This window comes from Acartia tonsa, chromosome 9 (genome assembly GCF_053477335.1).
Source record: "Acartia tonsa isolate MP-2025a chromosome 9, ASM5347733v1, whole genome shotgun sequence".
Taxonomy (NCBI): Eukaryota; Metazoa; Arthropoda; class Copepoda; order Calanoida; family Acartiidae; genus Acartia; species Acartia tonsa.
Window position 1 is genome coordinate 2,083,637 of NC_137268.1, and position 26,732 is coordinate 2,110,368.

Below are 26,732 nucleotides of genomic sequence, written 5' to 3' on the forward strand. Positions count from 1 at the left end.
AATTAAGATGAAACCATCCTTTAAAACCCCCAGACTCGCCCATATGATGAGATTATTGGGTTGATATTTCTCTCTCTAGTTCTACTGGTGAAACTTGAATGTTCCAGGTATGAACAAGTTTTCACCTGAAAAAGAAACAAGCTTCAGAAAAGGTGCAAAAAAATTTGAATTAAAAGTTTAATTTTACATTTCATCAAACAAGGTTGATTATATCTAAACAAGGATGACAACATCCATGAAAGCGAAGCTCTGAAACGTTATGACAGACGAACATTAACTCAGAACGACTGTCAGAACTGAATATATAAAATATGAATATAAGAGTTTTGACAAAATTATACGTAAATTTGTTGCAAAACTTCTTAAATACAGAAGGACATACGGACATTTTTAGGATTTGATTATAGAGATGCTTCGCCTATAACATTGTACCTTATTGTAATAAAAAAATGCTGTTAAAAAATCAACATTATAGAGTTGATATGCTTTCTAAATCGTACCCAACTACTACAGGAATCATCATGCAAAGTTTGAAATTGATAAGACAATTTTAACATGCCTAAATTAATGAAAAAAGCTATCCGTTACGTACAGACTGATCCTAATTATAGAAAAGCTTTGCTTTTAAAAAGCGAAGATATCAACAAAAAACATAAAGAGTAGATGTTTACAAATCAGAGGAATCATCAGAGATAAGGGGGGGGGGGGGGTTTAATGCAACCATCTCGTAATCAATGTATAAATAGCACTTAATTTAAATTTCTATCTGAAATTTTGCATGAGTAATCCTTGGTAGGTCTATTTTCCCTAAATCGAACAAAAAGTTGAGAAAGTAAAGGCTAACTAACGGCTCAGCCGTTTTTTATTTTTAGGGCAAATCTGTCACAAATTATGTAGAAATAAACTTTTTGAAACATATTTTTGCTTTAAATCGTGTGAAATGATACAAAAACCTTTTTTTTGATTTCTAGTACCAGCAACTACCGCCTAGAATCATTTGAAAACGTTTTGGAGCAGCAATGAGTATTATGTGGAGATAGGTTTTGTGGTGGATTTGCATTGAAAATTGCCAAAAAATGGCTAAACGGCTGAGCCGCCAGCCGTTAGTTTAAAACTACCTGGCCCTATATGTATTCAACTCTGAAATACCAAAAATTGTCCTAGCATTTATAGTTTTGAAAACGTTTTAGCCGGACAGACCAAAAAAAAGCCTTGACGAGTTTTAGCTCTGTCTTACAGATGGACATTTCTAAAATGATATTAAAATACTAAAGACAGAAAGTTTCACCCAGAAAATCAGATGTAAAACGCAATTGCGGCTTAAAACCAGTCTGACCGCCAAAAAATTTTTAATACTTAATTATGCTCCTTATTGATCGAAGGCAAGAGTTTCATCCGTCTATCTTTCATAGGTGCCGACAAAATGACGATTCTCTTAAACCGTTGCAGACGAACATTTCGAGTTATAGCGATCGCTACTCAAAATGTAGTGCCAAAATTGCTAAAAAAAAGTTTCAGTTAAAAAATTTCTGGTTACAATTATAGTGTTGATTTTCTTAAATTAAAAAAAAACTTATTACTACATATATCCTCATGATGGATGAATTAAAAATCTGCCCCCCCCCCCCACAGGGACATCCAATCTTTTTATTTTGAGGAGGGTAATATGAGGACTTTCAACGGTTTGAGGAGGGCAATCCAATGTATTTAAATTTTGAGGGATGTAAACAAACCCTTGGACGTTATGCCCCTCCCCACATTATTATAATTTTATTAAAGCGAAGCTTTTCTATAATTAGGGTCGGTCCGTCCGTGACGGATAGCTTTTTTCGTTCATTTCGGAATGTTAGAATTGTCCTCTATCGATTTCAAACTTTGCATGGTGATTCCTGTAGTAGTTGGGTACGATTTAGAAAACGTAGCAACCCTATAATCATTACCAGAATGTGCCTACGTTCATTATAAACATGTTGATTTTTATGTGATCTAATTATCCGATCAATCTGATTTTTCGGGTATTGATTTCTGGGACAACAAAGTACAATATTATAAGCGAAGCAACTCCATAATCAAGTCCTAAAATATGTCCATAAACTTTATCCTGTATCAAGCAGTTTTTCAACAAATTTACTTACAATTTTGATTCGACTCTTATATATTTATATTATGGTTATTCAGTTCTGACCTGTTAATGTCCATTTGTCTTACCGTTTCAGTGCTTCGCTTTTATGGATGTTGTCATCCTTGTTTTTAAAAAAAAGATTAACTTTGCTCGCCAGGTACAACATTTTAAAACTAAAGCAATCTCCACTAAACTTGAATATTACTGCATAAAAACAATATTGGGTATAATCCCTTTCGTCACAACTCCTCTTAAGGGGCGTTTCTTCGTATTTTCATTAGGGTTGGGCCGGATATCCGGCCATTTTCAATATCCGGCCGGATACCGGATATTAAAACTATCCGGTTACATGATATCCGGCTGATTTTTGACGCCGGATATCCGGTAAATTGCCGGATATTGAACGTTGGCCAGATATCCGGTATCCGGCCAAAAAAGTATCCGGCCCAACCCTAATTTTCATAGCAGATTTACTCCTATTCCATTTTCGAGTCCCTGCGGGGACAAATGCCTTACCCTGCGGGGCAATCACCTAACCTAAAATAACCTATCAAAAGCTACTGAGAAAATTCGACCAAACGCCACTTAAGAGGCGTTGTCACGAAAGGGACTAACGCCAAAATATTTTTTTTATGATAAATTTAGCAACATTTTTTATGGAAAGTCCTTTTTTTATACAGGAGAAACTTAAGGGATAAGACAATGGCTGATAAATTTAAGTACCCAATTTTTTAAGCCAACGAATTAGATAACAATTTTTTAAAACTTGAGGTACCAGTGTAATTTACAGACCTATGTCCCTTTCCCATCCCTATTTTAATGGTTTAAAACATTTCAACCAGTAATTTACTTTGCTCCTAGGTTTGACGTCAATAATGTTTTAAAACTCAAAAACTACATATACTAAACTGGTATTTTTGTGTTTTGATATGAATGATGTCATCCATTTTTAAAACTTAAAACAAAAAACGAATTTCATTTTTTACAAAGTTTAAACAAGTAATTTAAGTCTATATACATTGACTGGTTAAAAGAAAAAAAGTCATGTTGTATTATTTGCGGAGAAAAAAAACATTGCGAGAAAACGTATAACTCAAAATTGTAACTTCAAACAAGGAAAACAAATCTCTAAAATCCATATTCAACGTTCTTTCTCCTTTGTTACCAAATATATCTAAGTAAAGGTTGCGTGATGTTTTGTATTTTGCTAGGAAAGGTTGCGAGATTTTTTATTGGGAATTTTGTGGCGGGGTTTTTGCTGCGCAATACCCGGGCCAAGCATTGCGTGATTATTTCAAGTTTTCAGAATGTGCCTGAAATGTCACAGTTTTAGACTACTGCGTTACTTTGTATATTAATCTTATATTTGATTTAAGAATATAATCTAAAGAAATACTAGCATTTGCGCCTCTATAGCATCTAGAGACTGCATTATCAGAGAAAGAAGGGTGTGAAAAATGGCCTAAAACCATCACAATACCAATATAAACTTCCCTAAAAAAAGGAAAACTAAATCGGTTCAGTAGTTTTTAAAAATCTTAAGCTACGGACAAATAAAACTTTACTACTTTACATAATAGGATAGAAAATCTTCTAATTTCGTGCAAAAACAGCGCAGCAATAGCAAGATATTGTAACTTTGTATAGCAAAGGAGAGAAATAAAGCTAGTTTATATAAAGCTAGTTAATTTGCCCCTAGCCTCTAGGGGAGGGAATGAAATAATGTCAGTAAAATAGCTTAAAACCAATATTTTTAGAGCTTAACTTTTCATTTTTTTTCGCTTTTGCAATTTTGTTGCAGACAAATAGATAGAGAAATAGATGGGTTAGTTTAACTGCGTATTTGGTACTCCTTTGCAATGAATCTTCTGATAGGTTCAGAAAATATACTATTTTGTGGGAGGACACCACCAGCATAGAGGCCACAGGGAGCGATCAACAAAGATAATAATATTCAATAAAGCGAAGCTCTAAAATCAAAATCTAAAGGATAAACGAACTATACCTAACTCTTGTACAGTATCAGAACTTTATAAGCACAACATTTATTTATAAGTCGAAGCAAAATTATTCATAAACTTGCTGCAAAATTGCATAAGATACGATAATAGGACATACAATCATTGTCGGATTTGATTATAGAGATGTCTCGCTTTTTACATTGTACCTTGTTTTCCTATGAATCAATATTTTAAAAATCAGATGAATATGATAATTTTATCATACAAAAAATTATTGTCAAAAAAGTATTAATCAGCTTGTTTTAAATGGACGTAAGGACTTATAATGGTTATATAGTTGCTACGCTTCCTAAATCGTACCTAACTATTATAGGAATCATCATGCATAGACAATAGGACACTTTTAACATGTTTAAATAAAAGGAATGGGCTAACCGTTACGGATGAACTGTCACTAATTAAAAGAAAAGCTTTGCTTTTAAAAACATTTAAATAATCACTTCCTTATAATATAACGTCATGGAACAATAATATAAAACTATTAACCCTTAACGGTGGGGGGGTGGGGGGGGTTTGGGTGGAACTCTCATTATCATATCTCATTTTCTGTGTGTGAAAAACAAAGAGCCCAATCTTTGTGACTTTTTAAGTATGGGAATCACACATAATTGGGCGTTGGAATTTTTGAATATCTCTATCCTGGCGGGCACAGGATGCCAGCAAACCTGGAAGGGTCATCCAGGTAAAGAGCAAAAATTTTTTTTTACTTAAACAAAACATTTAATCTTACCAAAATACTAAATACTCTTATGAAATACAGGTGTTCCAGTCAATTTCAGGTTCCAGGTATGATCCTGCAGGTCCTGATCCTCCAGGTCCCTAGAAATCTTTAAAAGGCACCTGTGACCGCAATTTTTAACTTTGAGACTTCAAATTTTAAACTTTAGCTTTTCTTACATGTATACATAACATACATGATATTTCTAATATAAAATTTACATAAAGAAAAACATTTTTTGCAAAAAAAATTGTTCTTCTAGCTTCAAAACTGAGAAAATTACAGCCGTTTGAAATTTTTAAGTAAAAAAGGACCCAAGGACCTAAAGGGACCGACTGTTAAGGGTTAAGATATTCTTATTTGACATTAGTTGTTGTTGTATTGGCTGCTCATAGTCCATATTCGTGTCCAGGTTGTCATCAGTAGGTGGGGGAGGGGAGGCTTATGGAGGGGGCTCTGGAGGGGGGCGTTGAAGAGGAGGGACCGAGGATGCAAGCTTTTCCGGAGTGGTCCTATCCGGGGAGATGGAGAAGAAGTCCCCGGGCAAACCTGCATCAAACACACCTGCTTGACCATTCACCCTGTCCGGGTTTCCACCAAGGGGCTGGCCTAATAGGCTTTTAAGTCAGCCCCTGTCAGCTCTGGAGGCCTTGGAGGCCTTTCAACTCCAACCCTCCATTTGACATTAGTAAACAGTAACATAAAAAAAAGTTGTATAGGTAATAACAATTAAGATTATTTATTCTTAAATTACAAATAACATAACTAAGAAACACAATATGAACAAAAAAGAATAACATTATGATCCTAAGTGATATATTAGTTATTAGTTGGTAGGGTGATTCCAGCACATTTAGCTCTGAAGGCCAGGTTCTAATTTGTTTACCTCTTGACATGTGTTGATGATTTTTGTTCCATTTTTCTTGTATCCAGTTCGATACATATCAAAATAACATTTTTTCCATCTAATTTTTATCAGTGGAAATATTTCTGGACTGTAATTCATCCGACCTCTATATCCCGTAACTTCCCGTAACTTGCTTTCACAAGAAAATATTTCATCAGGACAAGTGATATCCTTGGTGTAAATGCGGATTCTAGATTTTTTACAATCCACAGTTGCCTTAAAAACGTCATCTCCAAACTCCTTGTTCAGTATTCCCATAGCTACTGTTTTCCAATCTTTATCCACAGCAGCTATATGTGAACTTATCACCCATTTTCCCTGCAAGTATCCTGTCCTTTTGGCTATATCAATTACACTATCATATGATATTTCTGTAGCTTCTTTCCACAGTTGTTTAACTGCAGCTTCTTTAGCTTCATCCTTTTCAATACTATTCACCCAATAAAGATTAATCCAAATGGTGTTGTCAAATTTTGAGCCAATTTCAGATGGTTTATTACTATCAAGCCATTCAATAAGCTCTTTCGCACTTGTATTTGGTGTTATTACAAAGGTTATGTCATTCTCAGGTGAATATGTGCCATTGTAGTAAAAAGAGGATTGGGTTCCTGATGCACCATCAGCTTCAACTTTAGCATTAGAAACAACACTTGTTACATCTTTATCATCATGCCTATGTAGATTGTCTGACATTTCGCCTTTCATGCCCACCAGCCTCCATTCCCAGTTTAAACTTTCCTCCATTTCCATGTTTTCATTCAATTCCATGGCCTTTTCTCTAAGTTTTTTTTCTTCATCTCTTTGTAAAGGTGTGAGATCAGGTATGATACTGACGTTGGATTCCATTTCAGCTAGTTTGTAAGCATTTGAGAGAACTTTGTTTCTTCTATCTGTGCTTCGAAAACCAACTAAAAGTGGTCTAGTGCTCATATCTTCACTATTGTTGCTTTTTAGTCTGAAGACAAACTTGATATCATTACTGGTACATGGACATTGAATTGATTTAAAAAGTTGAATTGCTTGTACAATGTCCCATTCCTTTTTTTCAAAACCAGTGTCAAGGGTATTTGGTGGTTCTTCAAACTGGTGTAGGATTACATTATATTCTTTCTTTTTCCTCTCCTTTAACTCCTTACTGAACTTTGCTACGCTGTTATTAACAATTACGTCCTTGTCAATATTCTCAACTTTTTTCTTTAAGCTTGTAATACTGTTTTTGTTATCAGCAATAGCATTTGTATTTTTAGATATCCTCTCGTCCAGTAGTTGTTGATTGCGGTTTAGTGCTTGTATCTGTTTTTGAAGTTTCATTGATAAAGTGCGACAACGTTCACAGGTCCATGTCATGCCAGGCTGTTCAGCTAATGCCTTTAGGTGTTGCACACTAACTTTAACACATTTTGGATGTGCCCAGAGTTCGCAAAAATTACATTGGACTCTTCCCGTCTTTCTGGCAACAGTTTCATTGCACACTAGGCAGGGATCTTTTACCTTTTCCGCTGCCATCCTAATACAAGTTAAAGTACTCTTTTTTTTTCCCCTAAGACGAAGGTTTACTAAAAACCTTATAAGGGTGGCCCTGCAAAGGTGTCCTTGAAAAATTGAGTACAACAAAATCACATAAGTCAAATAAGCATGTTGTTGATCAAGAACTCCGGGAAGGACCAGGGAAATTAATAATAATCCTCTATTTTGTATCCTCTTAGTGAGGTGTTTCCAGCAAATTTAGCTCTGTCGGTCAGCTTCTAATACTGTTGGGCCAGGTTCTAATACTGTTGGACAGGTTCTAATACTGTTGGACAGGTTCTAATTCTGTTGAGTGAGCCAGGTGTGGTACAAATTCAACTTCTTGTCACTAAAACAAAATATAAATGTATATCATGGACAAAAATATCTAGAGTACAGATGATTATACAGATAACTACCTCCCTTCCTTTTTCAATGACCTTATTCGTCTGCTACCCAATTGTTTTCAGCTACTTGGCTGTGTTAATACACACCACACCATTAGTTTATTTTCAATGACCCAATTGAGAGTCGGCACAAGGACAGTGCAATGGGGAAATAGAGCTATTTAACTCTATCCCCAACGAGTATAAGAATTAATTTCTTAATGAATTTTGATAGATTAAATCAAGAGACCTAATTTTACTCTTTACTAGAATACAATATTTATGAAGCAAAACACTCCAAAAGCTAAGAATTTTACCCAAAAATAAAAAAAAACCTTCTGATCTGTAAAAACTTTCTCAATCCATAGTAAAAATTAAACTTTAAAATCCCCCCCAAAAAGTTATTTTGGGGCATATTCGTATTTTTAGCTCTGCAGTATTTTTAGCTCTGATTTTGATAGGTATATAATAGGTTAAAAACAGTTCAAACTAACGATCGAAGCAATCTATTACAGTCAAACTACAACAAACGGACCAACACTAAATAATATAAAAAAGCTTTGCTCTTGAAAAACTAAAACACTGTAAGATTAAATGGAAAGAGAGTGGGAGGGTAAAACTGTGACGTCAAAAAATACTGCAGTGACGTTTGTAACTGCACGGAGAAAGACAGGGATCTAAAGGGATTATAAAGACAATTGCCAAAATATTTATGTACATCCCCAATGATGATACATAAAATTACTCCATTCTGTAGATTACAATTTTAGTGGTTGAAACGTCTGGAAAAAAAACTTGACGAATCAATCAATCAAAATTCAATTAAAGTCCCCAAGAATTGTTAAGCCAACAAATGAAAAAACCTTATTCTAAAATTTTGGCAACTATTGTATTAAACAGCCCAATGTCCCCTCCAACCGTGGAGAATTATTTGCTGTTTATTTCAAACTACGAAAACTTAACATAGCACTAAAACTTTGAAGCATTATATTTTTTAAAAAAAAGGCAGGACCGAATATGGTTCTCCTTTGCAGTGCAGCTATTTATGGGTCCAGGTAAGGTTGATAATGATTGATAAGTTTTTAGGTTGTTTTTAGAGGTACTAGATACTTTGAATAAGAATGATACAAAATCCCAGGGCTCGACAGACGCGCATTAACTGGCTAGTAAGAAAAAAATAAAATTCCAAAAGATGGATTGTCTGTTTAAGAGCAGGTTTAGACATTAGAGGATTTTTTTCCCCGGCTTTTTTTGAAATTCAAGTAGTGCAGTTGCAATTATTATGCTTTTTGGTGAAAAAATACTTGTGATAAAATTTTAACCATTTTGGACAAGTATTATGCCCAGTAATTTCACTTTGAAATTTTGACGCCCCCCTTATGGGGGTAAAAAATCATTGCATCAGAACTATGGCTTCGAATCATGGTACTCCCTGAATAGGTCTTTAGGAGTAGAATCAGGAATTTTTGAAATTTTCAAAATATCTCGTTTCTAGCCTGAAAAAAGTTCACTAGTGAATTTCAAAAAAAAGCCGGGGAAAAAATCCAGCTGAATTTTAAAGTTATAATATGACGATTTTAATGAGGCTTACACGCGACTGCCGCACCCTGAAAATTCCTATTTCTCTTTATACCTGGGATTAACAGATTTCCATTCACCTAGACAGAAGATCCTGTAAGAGTCATCCCCGTATTTTCCTAAAAATAATTCTGTTTGGGATGAAGGCTCTCTTGTTAAGTAGTCAAGGAATAGTTATTAATGGCTCCGCATTAGCTTTCCGCGGATAATAAGAATAAAAATTATAAGATTAATTGTGTCGTTAGACCCCATTGTAATTTTATTTTGTTATCAGTAGAAAGTTGTCTAATATAAGATGCGATACATGATTTTTCAGTATTGCTGGAAACCGGTTCTAATATTAAGCGGTTTCGAGGTCATACTGGAAATTATAATTCTGTTATATCTGATGTTCTCCTAACAGTTCCTAATCAAGCACTACTTATAACAGGGGTGTACATTCTGCACAAGATTAATTTTTTTCCCCTGCTGCAATTTTTTATTTTTTCCCCCTCCTAGTTTTTTTCCAGCAAGGAAAGGGGATAAAATGGAAAAATATTTTCAGAACTCTTTATTTTTTTCATATGATGATGCCCCCTTCCACATATTTTTTAGTTTTTTTTTCACCAAAGAGAGGAGAAAAGTAGAAAAAAAATGCTTTCAGTCCTTTTAATTTTTACATTTTTTCTTCCCCAATCACATATTTTTTTTACCCCCCCCCCCCCTCCTCAGCCGGGTCAAATTTACAGAATATACACCCCTGACTTATAATGCATTACTTAGAATCATGAAGTAGCTTCAGTACAAAGGGATAGTTGCACAAAGTGCATTTAACGAGTGGGGGGTACTTGTAGAAGTGAACCTTTAACTATTTTTGTTGAACCTGAGCTAAATATAGGTTAGCCATGAAGATATTTGGAATAATAATAAACTTTTACCAGGCAGTTTTTGAGTTACGCCCAAAAATGTCCAATTTGTGTAGGTAAAAGTCACGATTTTGATATTTTGTTAAAACTACGTGGAATGAAATTAAAATTGAACCATTAAACAGGAAAAAATATATGGTTCACTAAATTCAAGTTCAAATGCATTTTGTGCTGTGCAACTACCCCTTTAAAATTAAAGTTTACCTATTCCATGTAGTTCTCTAGGATACAGCCAGTCTTTACTAGAAAAAAAACTATTTAAACTATAATATTAGGGTTATAAAATCAAAATTAAGATTTCCAAAATCCTACCTAAAACGATATATATATTAAATATAAATTTGAAAATAGAATTCTTATAATATGAAAAAATATATCACAAAATAATCATAGAAAAATATTTTGAACTTAACTAAGCCAAAATATGGCAGGTGTCAAACAATTTACCTTAAAAACTCGTCTGAAAACCTTAGGATCTTTTCAGCTCTTGTTCTGTTGAGGCCAATAGGTTTTAACAACTCAGATATCACACAAACACTTGATTCTAAAATTAATGCAAAAATTAAAATACATTAAAAATTCTCACATTTAGAATTTAAACACAATGTCAATTTTTTTAATTAAAGCACGTTTTTGAGACTTATGGGTAGTTTGATTATGTAGGGGATGGGCAACTAGGGGGTGAATCAACCCCCCTAACAATAAAATTGCCAAAATCTGTTGGGAAATTTATGTACACGCGCCTATTACTTAACTAACAGTTGTTGGAAGGATTCTTACCTAAAACTTTTTCTGGGGTCGGGTAATTTTCAAAGAAAACTTGTAATAAAGGCAGTGCCACCTATATGGAAAAAATATTAGTTTAATTTTGTGTTTATTTTAAAATTCGTGGAAAACATGTCTGTAATACGATGCTATGCATGATTTTCAGTTTGGCTGAGAACCAGTTCGAATCCAACGGATATTAATTGGTTTCGAAGTCATACTGGAATATTTGTTATGAGTCATTTCGATATACTATGATAAAAAAATTATCTACCTTTCCATTTGTTTTATTAAGAAATATTGTTGCTATCAAAAGCTTCCAGGGATCTTTGTAAAGCTCCTCTTGAACTAAGTTGAAAGGACTTCTTGGAGGGGTCCACTAAATAAAAATTTTAAGAAGGACAAAAATCTAATATGTTAAAATAAGAATACTTTTCATTAAACTTGTGACTTTAAATTGATATAATAAGGTCTTTCTCTTTTCTAGCATAACTGACAGACAGACAGACGGACATAAAATATATAAATCCCATAAGTAATAGGAATCTTGTTAAAAAATTGCAGCTGTCTATCTAAAATAGCAGTTGAGAAAATCATATGTCTTCAACATTAAGGTTTTTGTCTTTTTTAAGCATGACCGTCAGACAGATGGATAAAATAATGTATAGAGTTGATGCACATATTTAATAAGAATCTTCTCTAAAAATTTCAGCTGTCTATCTTTAATAGAAGTCACAAAAATTCTAAATAAAATTTCGAGGATTTGAAAAATTATTTGTTGGAAGATTTTTTTTTATGAATAAAATTTTTTTTGATGATTTGTTTTACCTTTCTTTGTTTAAATAACTGAAGAGCTTTTGCTGATTTGAAGTCTGGTATTTCTTTTCTAAAACATTTAACAATAAGATCTTGAAATTAATGAACGAAAATCTATCTATTCCATTGTATTACAGACAGCTTTCACCGGAAAATAAAATAAAAAATTATAAGCTTAAAACCAGTCTGTTCCCAAGAGGCCGAATGCCCGAGCTAACAGAACTGGTATTGGTTTTATGATTTTAATTTCCATATTTGTGGAAAATTGTCGTGTTATGCATGATTTTTCAGTATGGCTGGAAAACGGTTCTAATCCAACGGATTTTAATCGGTTGCGAAATCATAAATATATTTAGAATAGTTTTACCTTCTAAAATAAGGACTTTTCTTATTTTCAATCTGACATTGTTTTACCATGCTTAGCCAAGGGAATCTTTTTGTTTACATATTTTTCTGAAAAAAAATAACAGTAGAGCTAAAAAAATATTCATATTTTACATATTTCATGTAAAACTAGCTACTTCTTGTAATTAAATATTTCTAAAAAAAATGTTAAAAATCACAAAACCTTTCTGTATTTTTCTTGAATAATCAATATCATGATCTATTTATAATTCACCAGGTTAGAAAATGGTAGGTATTAAAATTGAAAAACAAAAATTAATCTACATGAGAAACAGTAAAATGAGTAGGTAATATAAATTAATTGTTGAAAAAAGTTGTGTCCAAATTCAAGACTAAATTGATTTTATTGGACTGTATTTAAAATAGTTTTTCCAAAGATGTATAATCTATTTCTGCAGAGATTTTAAAAAGAAATTTTTATTGTATATCTTCATGATAAAGACAGCTAGCGAGATATTTCTTAAATACACAAGACGACATTTCAGATCAATCAATCAATCACTGTTTTCAAAGACCAATCTGATAAGATCTGCCATTAGGGTTGTGCACTGGTGTTGTTGTTGGGTCAGAGATACTCCACTCATACCAGACATGGGTCTAACAACAATTATTCATTATAATTATTATGACTTTTGAAAGCATTTGATACTGGACAAAATAAGCTTTTATTTGCAAAGAGAAGCAGTCATGAATTATTTTGTTTTGTTTTTAGACTTAACAAAGCATTTAATACTTGACTACATAAACTTTCATTTGCAAATCATTTATTTTCAAAGGAAAGCAATTCTTCACAACTTTGGGGACTTCTGTCAAATATTGATTGGTTGGATCATTAAATCGAGTGTCCAAACGTTTCAACCACTAATTGTAATATACAGGAGGGTAAATCTTGTGTTTTGTCATTGGACTGAACAACAATTAAACGGCCACTGTCTTATACCTTCAGATCCCGGTTTATCAACGATTTTCGTCAAACACATGAAAAACACATTTATTCTATACTTTCTTTAGATACTTGATTTAAGAAGTGTTTAAGATCATAAAATGAATAATTTCCTTAGAAACACATCTCCAGAAATGGAGGTTGAGAGTGTCCCCCTTGGACAACTGCAGGGGCTCCAGGATGGGAAACATTATGGGAAACCAGGAGAACATTCCTAAACATAAAAAAAATTCAACTTTTATCAGCTGTAATAAACGTTCTGTCTATCTGTCTGTCTGTCTGTCTGTCTGTCTGTCTGTCTGTCTATCTATCTATCTAACCTGGACTATGAGTAGATGGAAGAATACTGATAAGTACATCCTTGTACAGGTAGCACTCAAAATAGCATTATCTATCTATCTATCTATCTATCTGTTTGTCTGTCTGTCTTTCTGTCTATTGTCTTTCTGTCTGTCTATCTATCTATCTAACCTGGGCTATGAGTAGATGGAAGAATACTGATAAGTACATCCTTGTACAGGTAGTACTCAAAATATCCTTATCTATCTATCTATCTAACCTGGGCTATGAGTAGATGGAAGAATACTGATAAGTACATCCTTGTACAGGTAGCACTCAAAATAGCATTATCTATCTATCTATCTGTTTGTCTGTCTGTCTTTCTGTCTGTGCGGGAAGGATGCTATATCCCCCTTGAGGCTTAAGACTTACAGACAGGATAGTTATAGAGCAGCTTTAGCAAAATGTTCTACCTGTGACTGCAATGCAGGGAAGGATCAAATTACCACAGAATCCAGAGGTATCCAGGGGATGCGCGGGGCCAGACGGGGGAACTGTTGGGATCTCCAGGTGGGCCTTGGTGCATTTATGGATGGTCTGTAATTTGTGGTAATTTGATCCTTCCCTGCATTGCAGTCACAGGTAGAACATTTTGCTAAAGCTGCTCTATAACTATCCTGTCTGTAAGTCTTAAGCCTCAAGGGGGATATAGCATCCTTCCCGCACATTGATGTTTAGGCCTGGATGTTAATTCTGGACAGCTTAGTTTTCCAAAGAGCCGGCAGACATTATAATTAAGCGGTCTGAAAAATGAAAATCTTTAAATTGCTGTTTGCAACCGCGAAATTAGAATGTCTGCCGCAGTGAGCCGCAGGCAACCCGTTGTTCTTCTCCAGTGGACTGGTGGCCTGAAAGTGTACATACATTAGTGTACATGACACTCCCGGCAAGAAAAAGAAGAACATAGGGGTGCGGGTTGATCACTGCAGTTTACAGAAGATAGGAAGAACGATACGCCCAGCAGCAATAGCCTTTAATGTGTTTTTTTTTTTTTGGGGCGTATCGTTTACAATGGGTTGAAATAAATAAATAAATAACTATTTTGTAAACAATTTTAAATTTACAATATATGATTAATACTAATCCAGGTTTTCTTCGGCTGGAATCAATCCTCATAAGTGGGGTAAACTTCTTGGGGTAATCAATCATTTAATAATAAGATTATTAAAGACATTAGGCAGCATCTACTTGTTGTAAGATAACATTTAATAATGAGATTATTAAAGTTATTAAAGGGAGTGTGAACCTTTAAGCAGGATTTTTCTTTTGTAGTAATTGAATATTTAATAATGACATTATTAAAATCAATGTGCAGGATTATGTAGTGTAATGAGGTAGGGTTTTTTATCTTCGGCACTTACAGCCTTTATTAATAGCAGAGTTGAATTTTGGACATGCATAACATCGTAATGCTTGTCGGTTAAGTTATATTTTTTTTTTCGGCAATTACAGCCTTTATTAGTTGCAGATTTGAAATTGGAAACGCAAAACATCGTAATGCGTGTCCGTGAGGTTAATTATTATCTTCGGCAAATTCAGCCTATGGCAAATTCAGCCAAAGTTTAACGGGTGTAACTCATTTGCGACGCATTGTGTTAACCCGTTTCAGGAACGGTTTTATTAGGTTTTTTGCTCTGAAGCGTATGACTCGTCACACTTGGAGGCTGCGGACCTGATTTGGTCAACTAGTGCGAGCTCGTCCTCGGAGAACAGGATGGCGATGTGCCGGACACTCCTTCTGGTCTCATGAAATTCTTCCTTCCAGTGTTTCCGCCAACGGATAACTACCTGACGGACAATACCATCATCAGAAGTGATGAGGTGTAGGACCTGACCAAGGCGCCAGAGTTGATCGCCAATCAACTCATCTGGGGACCGGAGGAAAACGACGATATCCATCTCCTTTGGTTGTGGACCTGTTTTGCCAAATTTCTTTGGTCTTGGGATGTAATCTGGAAGGCGTTCATATAGCCAGATCTGCCACCATGATTGGTAGAGGCGTTCCATCTGTTCCAAAAGGCGGGAGGGTTGTTCTACCCTCATTGGTCCAGTGGGGGCACGCCTGTTATTTCTGCCGTGTATCAGACGGTTCGGCGTGATAAGGTCTGCGTGACCTACATCCTCCGTTCTGGATACCATGCAGATCGGCATGTTGTTGATCTCATTTGCTATATATGAAAAGGCAGTCTCAAATGACATGACATCCAGTTTGAGACCGTTAAATGTTGCATGGAACAAGGTTTTGATTTCTTTGATTGAGCGTTCCACACAACCTTGATAGTTGTGAGCAGCAGTGGGACCGACCTCGTACTCTATGCTGCAACTTTTTCCATTGAGCGTTTTAGTGATGTCAGCCATGGAAAACTCCGATTTTGCTACGCCTTTTATGAGCTGTGCTCCTGGGTCGATGAAGACCTTTTTAGGGTAGCAAAAACGATGAACGAATCGTTGGAATGCTTGGAGAAAGGCGTCTGTGTTATACTTAGTCATAACATAACACGCTGTTGCGGATGAGGCTGGGTCTCTACAGACTAGACCCCAAACCTTGACTGTGGACCTGTGGTTGTGTTCACAGTGAGCCAAGAACGGACCCATCAGGTCAAGTTGGCAGTAGTAGAACGGGGGAGCAATGGTCAATCTGTTTTGGTGGATTGGTCCCATTTCAGCTTCTAGAAGCTTGGCCTTGAACCTACGACAATGTGGGCAAGCCGCTCTAATCTCTTTGGAGAGATCTCTGCCATGGAGGATATAGGCGATGTGCCTAGATTCTAAGAGTGTTGCATTTACATTCCTGTGTAGTGCAAGCTCTTGGTGGGCGTATAGCATAACGGAGTATGCTATCAAGCTATACCGATCAACTATCGGTCTAACAAAGTGGAGGGGAGACAAATCAGGCATGATATTGTCAACGTCTTCAATGCTGGTGCCCTCGACAATACGACCATTGTATTTGATAATGCCGTCGTCAGTGACAACATTGTTGCCGTGGGCCTTAGAGTTGGAGAATTTAAGCACTTCTTTAGTGGCAAGCCTAAAGTAGTATTTCTCCGCCTTCTGAACTTCCTCGTCCAAGAGTTGGACAACCCGAGGAGTGGGTTGTGGAAGTGATGCCTTGTTGTGACGGTATGATTTAAAGTCGAAAAAGCAGAATTTTCGAACGATGGCCATGACCCGGAGAGATTTTGGCCATGACCGTTTACACGGGTCGTAGAGATAACTCGAGAACTTGGTTATCTCTGCCGTTCTTTCTTGGGGTGATTTCGTATCACCATGGAGGATTTTGACCTCTTGGGCAGCGGCCTGTTTCGCTTCCATTGTTAGTTTAAGATCTTGGAAGGATTGGGCTGGCATGTCCTGGTAATCAAGATACATCCAGGGTTTGCCATTTTGCCATTCAGATTTGGCGTCGATGTCCTTAATAGTGGCAAGGAACCGGGTGCCGAGATCCGCGATGTTGTTTTCTGACTCAACATGACGCCATTGATCCGGGGATGAGAACCGTCGAATTTCGATGACGCAGCTACGTACGCCCAGAGAAAGAGGACGTGCGTCTTGGTGAAGCCATGACAACACAACAGTAGAGTCTGTGAAATAGGTGACTTTGTCGACCTTGTCTTTGAGATTCTTGGCAACGGTTGTTGCAAGAATGGTGCCTACAACGGCTGCCCTTAGCTCTGCTCGAGGGATAGTGCTGCCAGTCACGATCTTTGACTTGGCAGCGGCCAATCGGACAGTGACCTCCCCCGAGAGAGATATTGACCTAACATGCACACACACGATTGCCATGTTTTGGCTAGCATCAACGGATACTAGCAGATCAACTTTGGGTTGGGAGTTTGCCGGGATTACCGACCGTGGACAGGAAACTGACGCGAGTTGTTGCATCGTTTCAATGTTGGTCACCCATGTTGGAAGCAGTTTGGTTGGGAGCCCATCGTCCCAACCAGTAGCGTAAGAGAGGAGATCGTGATAGTCTGCTTTGAATTTAGCAGTCACGGGGGTGCAGAATCCGAGAAGGTCGAAGTTTGAGGCAACTTGCGACAGGATGGTTCTTTTCGTGAAACTGAGTAGAAGAGCCTCTTCCAGACTGCCTTCTACTGGCGGGGGTCTTTTCCCTCGTTTTGTTTTGCCAAACGACAGGGGTTTGACCTCTAAGCTGAGAGTGTCAGCTAGTGGGGCCCAGCGATAGCCGAGGTAGCTAACATGTGTGCCGTCATTGGACACGGTGTCTTCAGGTACAGCTGAAGATTTGACAAAGCTTTTGACGCTCATGCCTGCCAAGTCAAGAGTAAATTTGACTCCCGCAATGAGTTTGTCTAGTTCAGTTGCGGAGTCTGTTGAATCAGAAGTATCATCAACATAAGTTTTGGTTCTGAGAACCTGGGCACCTGCGGTATGTTCAGGGTGGTTGTCCATGACATACTGAGCTACCTGTTCAAGACCTTCTGCAGTTTGATTGCCAGAAGGTTTGACCCCATAAATGATGGTACGCATGATGCGCGTTCTGACAGTGCCACCAGGGGTAAGGCTATCAACCCACAAGTACTTGTGCCAGCGGAAATCAGATGGATCCAACTTGATCTGGTTGTACGCCATCCGTATGTCGCATGCGAAAGCATGTGGTCCTGCTCTGAAGTTGATGTCCAGAGCTAAGATTTTTTCGAGCCTGTTTGTGCCCTTTGCTAGGACATCGTTCAGACTTTTACCTGAGGAGGTAGTTGCAGACGCATCAAAGACAACTCTAACTGGAGTGGAGAGAGAATTTTCTTTAGTGACGAAGCGCCAAGGGAGGTAGTATTCTCCTGGCAGATTGTCTACTAAGGCTCGTTCCTCAGGGGACAGGTCATCAATGTCACATGAATAGCCGTTTAGTGCCAACTTGTCATGTGATGCCATGACTTGCAGTTTGGCCTCTGGATCTTTCTGCAGTTTTCGCAGCTGCGATTCCAGAACTATGAGGGCCCTATTTTTGTTTGGTTGTAACTCTTTGACCGGATCAGCAATGAAGGGAAGAGATGCTACGATCCGGCATTCGTCAGGTAGGAATTTGACGGACTTTTTTATTAGGAGTTGTTCGGCCTCTTCTCTGAGAGAGGTTGCTTCCAGAATGTCTCCGTTTTTGCAATCATTGCATCCACGGCATGCTATGCAACGGTAAGGTGCTTGAGTGCCTATGTCTTCACTCTCAAGATACTTCCATTCATGTCGTTTGACGTGTTGAATATCAGAGCTGTATGTATGAACATCCAGCAAAGTGTCCTCCTCTGTTTTTTCCTCAACAGTGATTGGACGGAGGTATGGAAAGGTGTCGGTTAAGGAATCCGCGCACCAATTCCTACCACTGTTCAGAAGTGTTTCAGTGGTATAGCGGTAAGCAGACAACTCGTTGGTGAAAAAGAGAGCAGCACCAACAAAGTTTACAGTCTCGGCTGCTTTGGCCCAAGCCTTGTGGGGGCCACCGAGTACACCTGTGTGGCCATCAATGCCCTTGAGTGGGCTTCTGTATAAGGATAAGCCACAGGGCAGTGAGCAGATACGCATTGGGAACAAGTAATTGTACTTGATCCCCAAGATTATGTCGACTTGGCCTCCGCCAATGACATGTGGTACAGTAGGGAGAAGCTCGTGGCCTTTGTAGTGATTTGCGAGGTCACCATAAGGCTCTGTGAGTTCCCAACGAGGAAATGGGGCCGTCAGTGTGTCCATTTTTGCAGCAATTATAGTTGCGGACATGGCACTGTCGACTAATGGCAGTGTGAACTTGTCACTGCCATAGGGAAGATGGACGACTTTACCACCTGCTACATTCATGAGGGTGGGTCCAGGGCGGTGTTCTGTGGCATTTAGTCTAGCCGCTGCAGAAGCTGAAACTGCGGCTGTACCACAACCGCTGTCGTAAAAGACAAACAGCGGATTGCCGGAAAGATCAGGGACGTTTTGGCACATGAAGATGCCTGGGGCAGCAACATCAGGGAAGGTGTTGGGGTCGGAAACGTCAGGTGTGGTGTCAGAGGTTTGGAGATTCATGGTAATATTATCCATGAACAGAAGGTTGCCAGATGTTATAGGAACATCCTTGGGCAATGACTTGCGGAAATCGTCTAACCTCTTTTTATTCTGCTCGACATGAATAGAGCAGGCGAGGATATGCTTTTGCACGCGATGAGCAGACGCGTACTGGCAATTGTCAGCTTGACAGTAAAAGGTGGTGCGACAGTCATTTTTGTGGTTGTTCCACCATTCGTCAATATTGTCGAAATTGACGCTGGCGTCCATTCTGAGGCACCTGTGACAGGCTTTTGTCTTGCCATGGAGTTGACGTTTCTCCTTATGTGGTGTATTGATGTACACCTGGCATTGAAACAAATATGTGTGTTTGTTCTGACAAAGCGCGCAATCAGTTGGTACAGGCTTAGAAGCAGCGCCTGTGTATGTTAAAAGTGGAATGGGTGTCTTAGCGGACTTATCAGAGGCCCTGCCTTTAGGGCGTTGTTTTGGGTCCTCTGAGGCCGAGAAAGTGGAGGCCGTGTAAGTTTGAGAGGCTGGTTTACTCCGGTTCGAGTTTTTCTGACCAGGGTTGTTACCAGTCTGGTTGGACTGTCTATTGCCAGAGTTGCCGCTGCTCAAGTTGGTATTGTTACCACCAGAGGATGCGGTACCAGTATGGAGGGATGCTCCTTCATGCTGGTTAAGTTGGTATTGGAGCTGACGTAGTTCGCAATCCAAGAAGAGGAGAAGTTGCTCATAGCAGTACTGGCCATCTTCCTCCCCATTTTCGTCTGCGCTAAGCAGGAATTTTTTAGACATCTCCTTAAAGTAGTCCCCTTTAAGAAGGTTCAGTACAGAGTTGGCGATGTCCGTTTTGCCGTGGTACAATGCTTGCTCTGCATCATTCTCTTTTGCAAATTCTTGGGTATCAGCAAGTAATGAACGGAGTTTTACCATCCATGTGATCTGCTGTTCCCAGTTGTATTTAGGGCATGGTCCCAGTTCCATGATTTTAGCCTTACGTTTGGCTATGATGCTGGTTTTGCTGCCGTAGTGGAACGACAGCTGCTTCATACAAGCCTTAATAGATTTTTCGGCTGAGCACAACATCTGCGCATTGCCCTGGAGACAGTTTTCTTTCAGGATTTCCAATGCTTCGACTTCTGCTATAGACGGCATTGAGTCGATATAAATCTGGAACTTCTTTTGGAATGTAAAGAGGTCAAGTTTATCTGTCTTGGCCCCGGAGAAGTGAGGGATAGGGATGTTGGAAGAGCGCTGATTGAAGGAGTGCCCTGAGATAGGTACTCCGAAACGATCCCTCAAGCGTTCAACGTAAGATTCCACGCTGGATATTTCCGTTTCAAGCGTGGTGGACTGGGCATCTAGTGCTGTTGCATCTTGCTCCATGTCCGTAAGCATTGCGTCCTTAAAGCTGCTCTATAACTATCCTGTCTGTAAGTCTTAAGCCTCAAGGGGGATATAGCATCCTTCCCGCACATTGATGTTTAGGCCTGGATGTTAATTCTGGACAGCTTAGTTTTCCAAAGAGCCGGCAGACATTATAATTAAGCGGTCTGAAAAATGAAAATCTTTAAATTGCTGTTTGCAACCGCGAAATTAGAATGTCTGCCGCAGTGAGCCGCAGGCAACCCGTTGTTCTTCTCCAGTGGACTGGTGGCCTGAAAGTGTACATACATTAGTGTACATGACACTGTCTATTGTCTTTCTGTCTGTCTGCCTATCTATCTATCTAACCTGGGCTATGAGTAGATGGAAGAATACTGATAAGTACATCCTTGTACAGGTAGCACTCAAAATATCCTCCAAATCCATGCAGAATGCTGTCATTGTTGATGGTAAAGGAGAGTTCCTAAAAATATAGGCATTAAAAATCTTTAAGTGAATTGTAATTGAATTTTAATACAGACAGCTTTCCATAGACATTAAAATGAAGTATAAGATTAAAGTCAGTTTTGTTAGCAGAACTTTACATGATTTTCAGTATAGCTGAGAACCGGTTCTAACCCACTGGATATTAATCCGCTTTGAAGCCATACTAGAAAAACTTTAACATCAATACTTTTAGTTATGGGGGAGTTTAGTAGGGCCTGATAGTCTAGGGTTGGCAATCCGAATTACAATCCGGAATCCGCCTAATTTTTAGCCAATTTTGGAATCCGAACCCGGAATCCGTTTTTTTCGGATTCTTAATTGGTAGGCTAAAATTAGCGTCTTGAGTTTTTTCTTTCAACTCCGCCTTTTTGAAGGCAAAGATTATCATCATTATATAAAATATCTTTTAAAGATTCTCGGAAGTGAATTATAGAGAACAACAAGAACATTAATTTTTTGGACATATGTAATATGTATGGTGAAATTAGACATAAAACTATGATGATAGTTTTATGTCTAATTTCACCACCATACATAGGTCCCAGAGCTCGGCACTTACTTTTGTTTTGATTCAATTGTAGCCTGGCGTGAAGTAGTAGTTCAAATATAGGACGAATAATGTCGTCTTCGATTTGAGATCCCTTTACCTGATATCTGGTGTTGTCAATACAAGCGTCAGGATTGGGATGTGTGAAGGTGAACAATGGCTGGGGTGGGGCAAGTTCCAGGCGGTTCTGAAATTATATGTAAACATTAGTCAGGGAGGGCGGGGGGGGGGGGGGTACATTTGGCTGTTATTACACTAGTCCCAAAAGTTTCATAATAACGTTTTCTTATTCGTTGGCGTAACAACTTCGGGGACTTTTATTGAATTTTGAATGGTTTGTTCATTAAGTGTCGTGTCCAAACGTTTTAACTTTGAAATCTACAGAAGGGTTAAATTTGTGTATCATCATAGGAGGTGTACACTGTACATCAATCTATCGGCCATTGTCTTATCCCGTTAGATTCCAATTATTAGTACAATACTAGCAAGCTTTCTGATTAAAAAGTCAAATATAAATGAACTAGTTGCTTTGCCCCTAACCTTTTTTGGGGTGAACGCAGTAGGTTGTTTAAAAAGCCTAAAACCACTCAAAAAAGTACTATCAATTCTAACCAGCATTTTTAGTGATCTTTAGCTTAAAACAAAACTATTGATATCTAATTTTGGGTTTATCCTTACCAGGAGATGAACTACATAGGGAGTCTCAAAAGCTGCCTTTGGGTGCCGAGTTTCATCCTTGCTGTTTCTGTATTCGTTGTACAGTTTGGAACTCTGAAAATAAAATGGATGTAAGAGAGGGTGGTGGGAAAAGGCTTAATGAATTTAAATTTCTTTTTCATTTTGATGTAGAACTTATAGGACTAGACTTATGTACAAAGTTTAAAGAATATAGCTCAGTATTTAGACCATTTTGCTCACTGTTTAAGTTCATGTGTCATTTCGCCCCCCCCCCCCCCCTCTTAAATATACGCCATCCCCTCCACTCCTATTGGAGCTAAATTAACGACAAACATTTCCCTTGTTAATATATCCAGGTATATCCTATATCCTGTAAATATTACTATAAGTTCATGATTTTTAAGTTTTTCAAAGTCTAGCACAAAAAAAACCTTTTTGTATCGTATAAAAACCCTCACATTTATTTAATTTCAATTTATAGTAGCAAAGCAACTCTATAATTCACTTTGCCTGTTCGTCGTCCGTCAGTCAGTCTGTAACGCTATGTAGGAAATATGATTTCTAATTTTTTGTATGGAGATTCCCAATACAAATGAGCATTGAGTAATTTACTTTGTCCTTCTGTCTATCAGTCATTATACAAAATACAAAAATACATGAAAGGTTTCGTGATTTTTTCCCCCAATATATTTCTATTCTTAATTTAAATCATCAAATGCTCTTTAAATCTCCTTGTCTATATTCCCAACCATGATTTTTTGGCAATTCGCTACTTTCTTATGGATGTTGTCATCTTTGTTTGCTTTATCCAACAATCTCACCTGAATAGGTCCAATGTAGGAGGTATAGGAGGTGGGGATAGACACCCCTGTGGGCTTCAGAAACTTTTGCGCCCCGTCCAAACATTCAGGACTCAGCTCATTGTCGCCGAAACTTCCCAATAGCTCAGATACCAAGATATCTATATACAGTTGTGTAGGATTGTGTACACTGATTCCATAAGTTTTATAATAACGTTTTCTTATACATTGGACTAAAGACTTTGGGAACTTTGATTGGTTGGTTCTTAAATGAAGTGTTCAAACGTTTCAACCACTAATTTTAATCTACAGAAGTGAAATTTTGTGTATCATCAATAGAGATGTACATCAATTTATTGACTATAGTCTTTTCCCTTAAGACCCAAGAAACCGGATATAATCCAGCGGATATTAGTCGGTTTCAAAGCCATATTTGAATAAACAGATTTATAGTATAGATGTAGATACAGACAACTACCTCCCTTCCTTTTCCAAAGACCTCTTTCGTCTGCTTCTAAATTATTTTCTGCTACTTAGCTGTGTTAATATAAGCGACACCATTGGTTGATTTTCAATGACCCAATAGAAAGGTTGTACAAGGCGGTTGTGATGGGGAGATACAGTTATGTAACCCTTTCTCCCTCTAGTGTTTTACTCTAGTCTTGAATGAAAATTAAAGTTGAGTGTACACAATTTTGCCTGCGTGATCCTCCTCTGGGGGCGACCACTCCCTCATGTCACTGGATATCACTTCAACCTGGAAATGAACACAAAATATTAAACAAGGATGACAACATCCATAAAGGGTAAGCTCTAAAATCAGAGGGAAGGACTAACGAACAATAACTCTTGTAGAGTTTCAGAACTTGATAAGCAGAACATCAATTTGTAAGTCCAAACAAAATTATACAGAAATTTGTTGCAAAATTGCATAAAAACTGAATACAGTAAAACTGTATTAGAAATTATTATGCAAAGTTTGAAGTAGACAGGACAGACAATTATAATAGTTAATTTTTTGGCTGTTATATGAAAAAATCTGAATTTTTCCATATAAACACCCCCCCCTCTCCTTAAAAAAAAAGAAATCTTACCATATCACCCCATTCTTCAATCTTGCGATGCTGTAGAGTTACTACGGCGTTCGGGTTCTTCTCCACAGCAAAAACTTTGATTTTTCTATGGACAAAATTATGCTTGTTTAAAATTTTTGGGGTTACAGAAATTAAAAGGTATATTTTTACTTGGATGTTGCACCAGATATTCATGTACTCTGATAAAGAAATCCTCGCAGATGGCTAAAAAACGATACTCCCTATCCACCTCTTTACCTCATCCACTCCTCTCCTACTGGATGAACAAACTGACCAATAAATGAGGTTCATATTAGCAAGCTAATTTAACTGGCATCAGAGACTATTTATTTTGAGATGGGTAAAATGAAGGGTTTCAAAGTTTAAAGGTGGGTAATAAAATGTTTTAAAAATTTTTTTTGCAGGGTTAAAATAAGGGTTCTATAGCTTGTGGGAAGTAAACACACCTTTATTCCCCCACCCTTGGACGTCTATGACAGGCATAATCCTTTCCTTTGCGCATTTTTGCTGGCAGTTATGGCTGCTTTGACCAGGGGGCCTCTTCCCGCACCAACCACCATCACAGTCAACACCTAGACAATAATACAAATGTATATATTTTTGCTGGCAGTTATGGCTGCTTTGACCAGGGGGCCTCTTCCCGCACCAACCACCATCACAGTCAACACCTAGACAATAATACAAATGTATATATTTTTGCTGGCAGTTATGGCTGCTTTGACCAGGGGGCCTCTTCCCGCACCAACCACCATCACAGTTAACACCTAGACAATAATACAAATGTATATATTTTTGCTGGCAGTTATGGCTGCTTTGACCAGGGGGCCTCTATCCGCACCAACCACCATCACAGTCAACACCTAGACAAATGACAATAATTACAGCAGTGAATTCAGTAAAGTTAAACCGTTTTTGTTGGAGACATCTTGACTATGAAATTGGTGTTTTATTGTAAAATGTAATCAGATACTGGCATTCTCACCTTGTGCCCAAAATAATCCTATGATTTTGCTTTTAACTTGTGCAAATGTGTAATTTAACATTGAAATTTCTTATCGAGGGCTTGAAAAATTTCAATGATTTTCAATTTTCTAAGATGTCATTTTTTTGTTCTTGAAACTGGAGGATTCAAATTTGGGGTATTACGTCTACTTGTGACAGTCTTTCAACAGTTAGAGTGCGGTATATTTCCTGCAGGCTTCCTTGAATAAATGCATGCTAATACTTATTCAGTTAAATTTATTTCTTTACCTTGGTTTCTTTTTCCTCTTCTGGCACTAGATCCGTGATGGCCGCCTGGATGGCAACCTGGTACTGAGAATACTTCACGGGATCCCTTTCAAACACTTCATAGGTGCTACTCTCTAAAATAAAAGTTTTAAAGGACATTTAAGTCTTTTTTAATTGTCTTATTCTAAGAGTAGACTAGACTTCCGTCCCCTATATTAAACAATGTTTCATTTAAAGGTTAAAAGTTTCTTTAAATAGAAAGCTACTCTATAATTCACTTTGTTAGTAGCGAAGCTATTCTATAATTCACTTTGTTTTTCTGTCCGTCAGTCAGTTTGTAAGGCTATTGGGGAAATGTGATATTCTCGGCTGCTAGTAAAGATAAACAGATGAAATTTTAAGTGAAGATTCCTGTGACATATGCAATGATCCATATCTAATCTATACATTGTTTTGTCCGTCTGTTCGTCGGTAATGCTTTAAAAAAAAGTTTTTTTAAGGTTTCGTAAATTTTGCATATTTACTCTCTTTTTTTGTTATGAGTACTGAACATCTGAGCTTTAACTTACTCTGTCAGTTTGTCTATTCTATGATTCATTTGTGCTTCGCTACTTATGGATGAATTCATACTTATTTCTTTATTTAAAAATCACTGTTAATGCAACCTAACCTACCTAGGTTATCCATGAGCGGTTGTAGAGGTATCTGCAGAAAATCTTCGAATCCGCGGGCAAAATTACACAGGGGATCATTGTTCTCGGACTAAACAAAATAAACTTTTAGTTAAATGTTAAGTTATACGGAAGTTCATTTATACCAAAAAAATGGTTCTAACCCCCCTCCCCTTTTCCATAGTAATAATATTTTTAATTGTTTTAAAATTAAAATAGTTACTAGGATATAACGAGGGAAATAAAATAACCATTTTAAAAGCGTCCCTAAAAAATACAAACAATTTATATTAACAATTCCCGAGCTCTTTAGCTTCAAACAAACAAAAAACTTTCAATTGAGTTGATGCTTTACCAATAGCCTCTAGGAGAGTTCATGGGTGTCAGAAAAATAGACTAAAATTACCCCGAGATATT

The 26,732-nt window shown here is 37.5% G+C and overlaps 2 protein-coding genes across 6 annotated transcripts in view; both read right to left on the reverse strand.

Annotated features, from left to right (window-relative positions):
- LOC145328000 (methyl-CpG-binding domain protein 4-like) lies at positions 1 to 12,179 on the reverse strand. 5 transcript variants are annotated; one of them, XM_080171534.1, is made up of 8 exons: positions 12,092 to 12,179; positions 11,737 to 11,794; positions 11,183 to 11,287; positions 10,924 to 10,984; positions 10,591 to 10,687; positions 10,348 to 10,385; positions 9,294 to 9,357; positions 1 to 125 (listed from the first exon to the last, which is right to left on the reverse strand). In XM_080171534.1, the coding sequence occupies exons 1-8, from the start codon at positions 12,139 to 12,141 to the stop codon at positions 122 to 124; spliced, it is 477 nt and encodes a 158-aa protein (XP_080027660.1). In that variant the 5' UTR covers positions 12,142 to 12,179; the 3' UTR covers positions 1 to 121. The 5 variants fall into 5 exon arrangements, with proteins under 5 accessions (XP_080027660.1, XP_080027658.1, XP_080027656.1 ...); XM_080171532.1 differs by lacking the exon at positions 1 to 125 and adding an exon at positions 5,585 to 7,623 and having other exon boundaries at positions 10,612 to 10,687; XM_080171530.1 differs by lacking the exon at positions 1 to 125 and adding an exon at positions 5,585 to 7,623.
- The window catches only part of csul (protein arginine N-methyltransferase 5), a 23,755-nt gene continuing 9,195 nt past the window's right edge, over positions 12,173 to 26,732 (reverse strand). The window contains exons 9-19 of the mRNA XM_080171529.1: positions 26,319 to 26,406; positions 25,666 to 25,778; positions 24,907 to 24,986; positions 24,415 to 24,499; positions 24,020 to 24,077; positions 23,342 to 23,481; positions 22,521 to 22,613; positions 21,943 to 22,029; positions 21,158 to 21,272; positions 13,186 to 13,286; positions 12,173 to 12,726 (exon numbers count right to left, since the gene is read on the reverse strand). Coding sequence (XP_080027655.1) covers positions 12,637 to 12,726; positions 13,186 to 13,286; positions 21,158 to 21,272; positions 21,943 to 22,029; positions 22,521 to 22,613; positions 23,342 to 23,481; positions 24,020 to 24,077; positions 24,415 to 24,499; positions 24,907 to 24,986; positions 25,666 to 25,778; positions 26,319 to 26,406 — 1,050 coding nt within the window. The 3' untranslated portion in view covers positions 12,173 to 12,636. The remainder of the gene's footprint in view (positions 12,727 to 13,185; positions 13,287 to 21,157; positions 21,273 to 21,942; positions 22,030 to 22,520; positions 22,614 to 23,341; positions 23,482 to 24,019; positions 24,078 to 24,414; positions 24,500 to 24,906; positions 24,987 to 25,665; positions 25,779 to 26,318; positions 26,407 to 26,732) is intronic.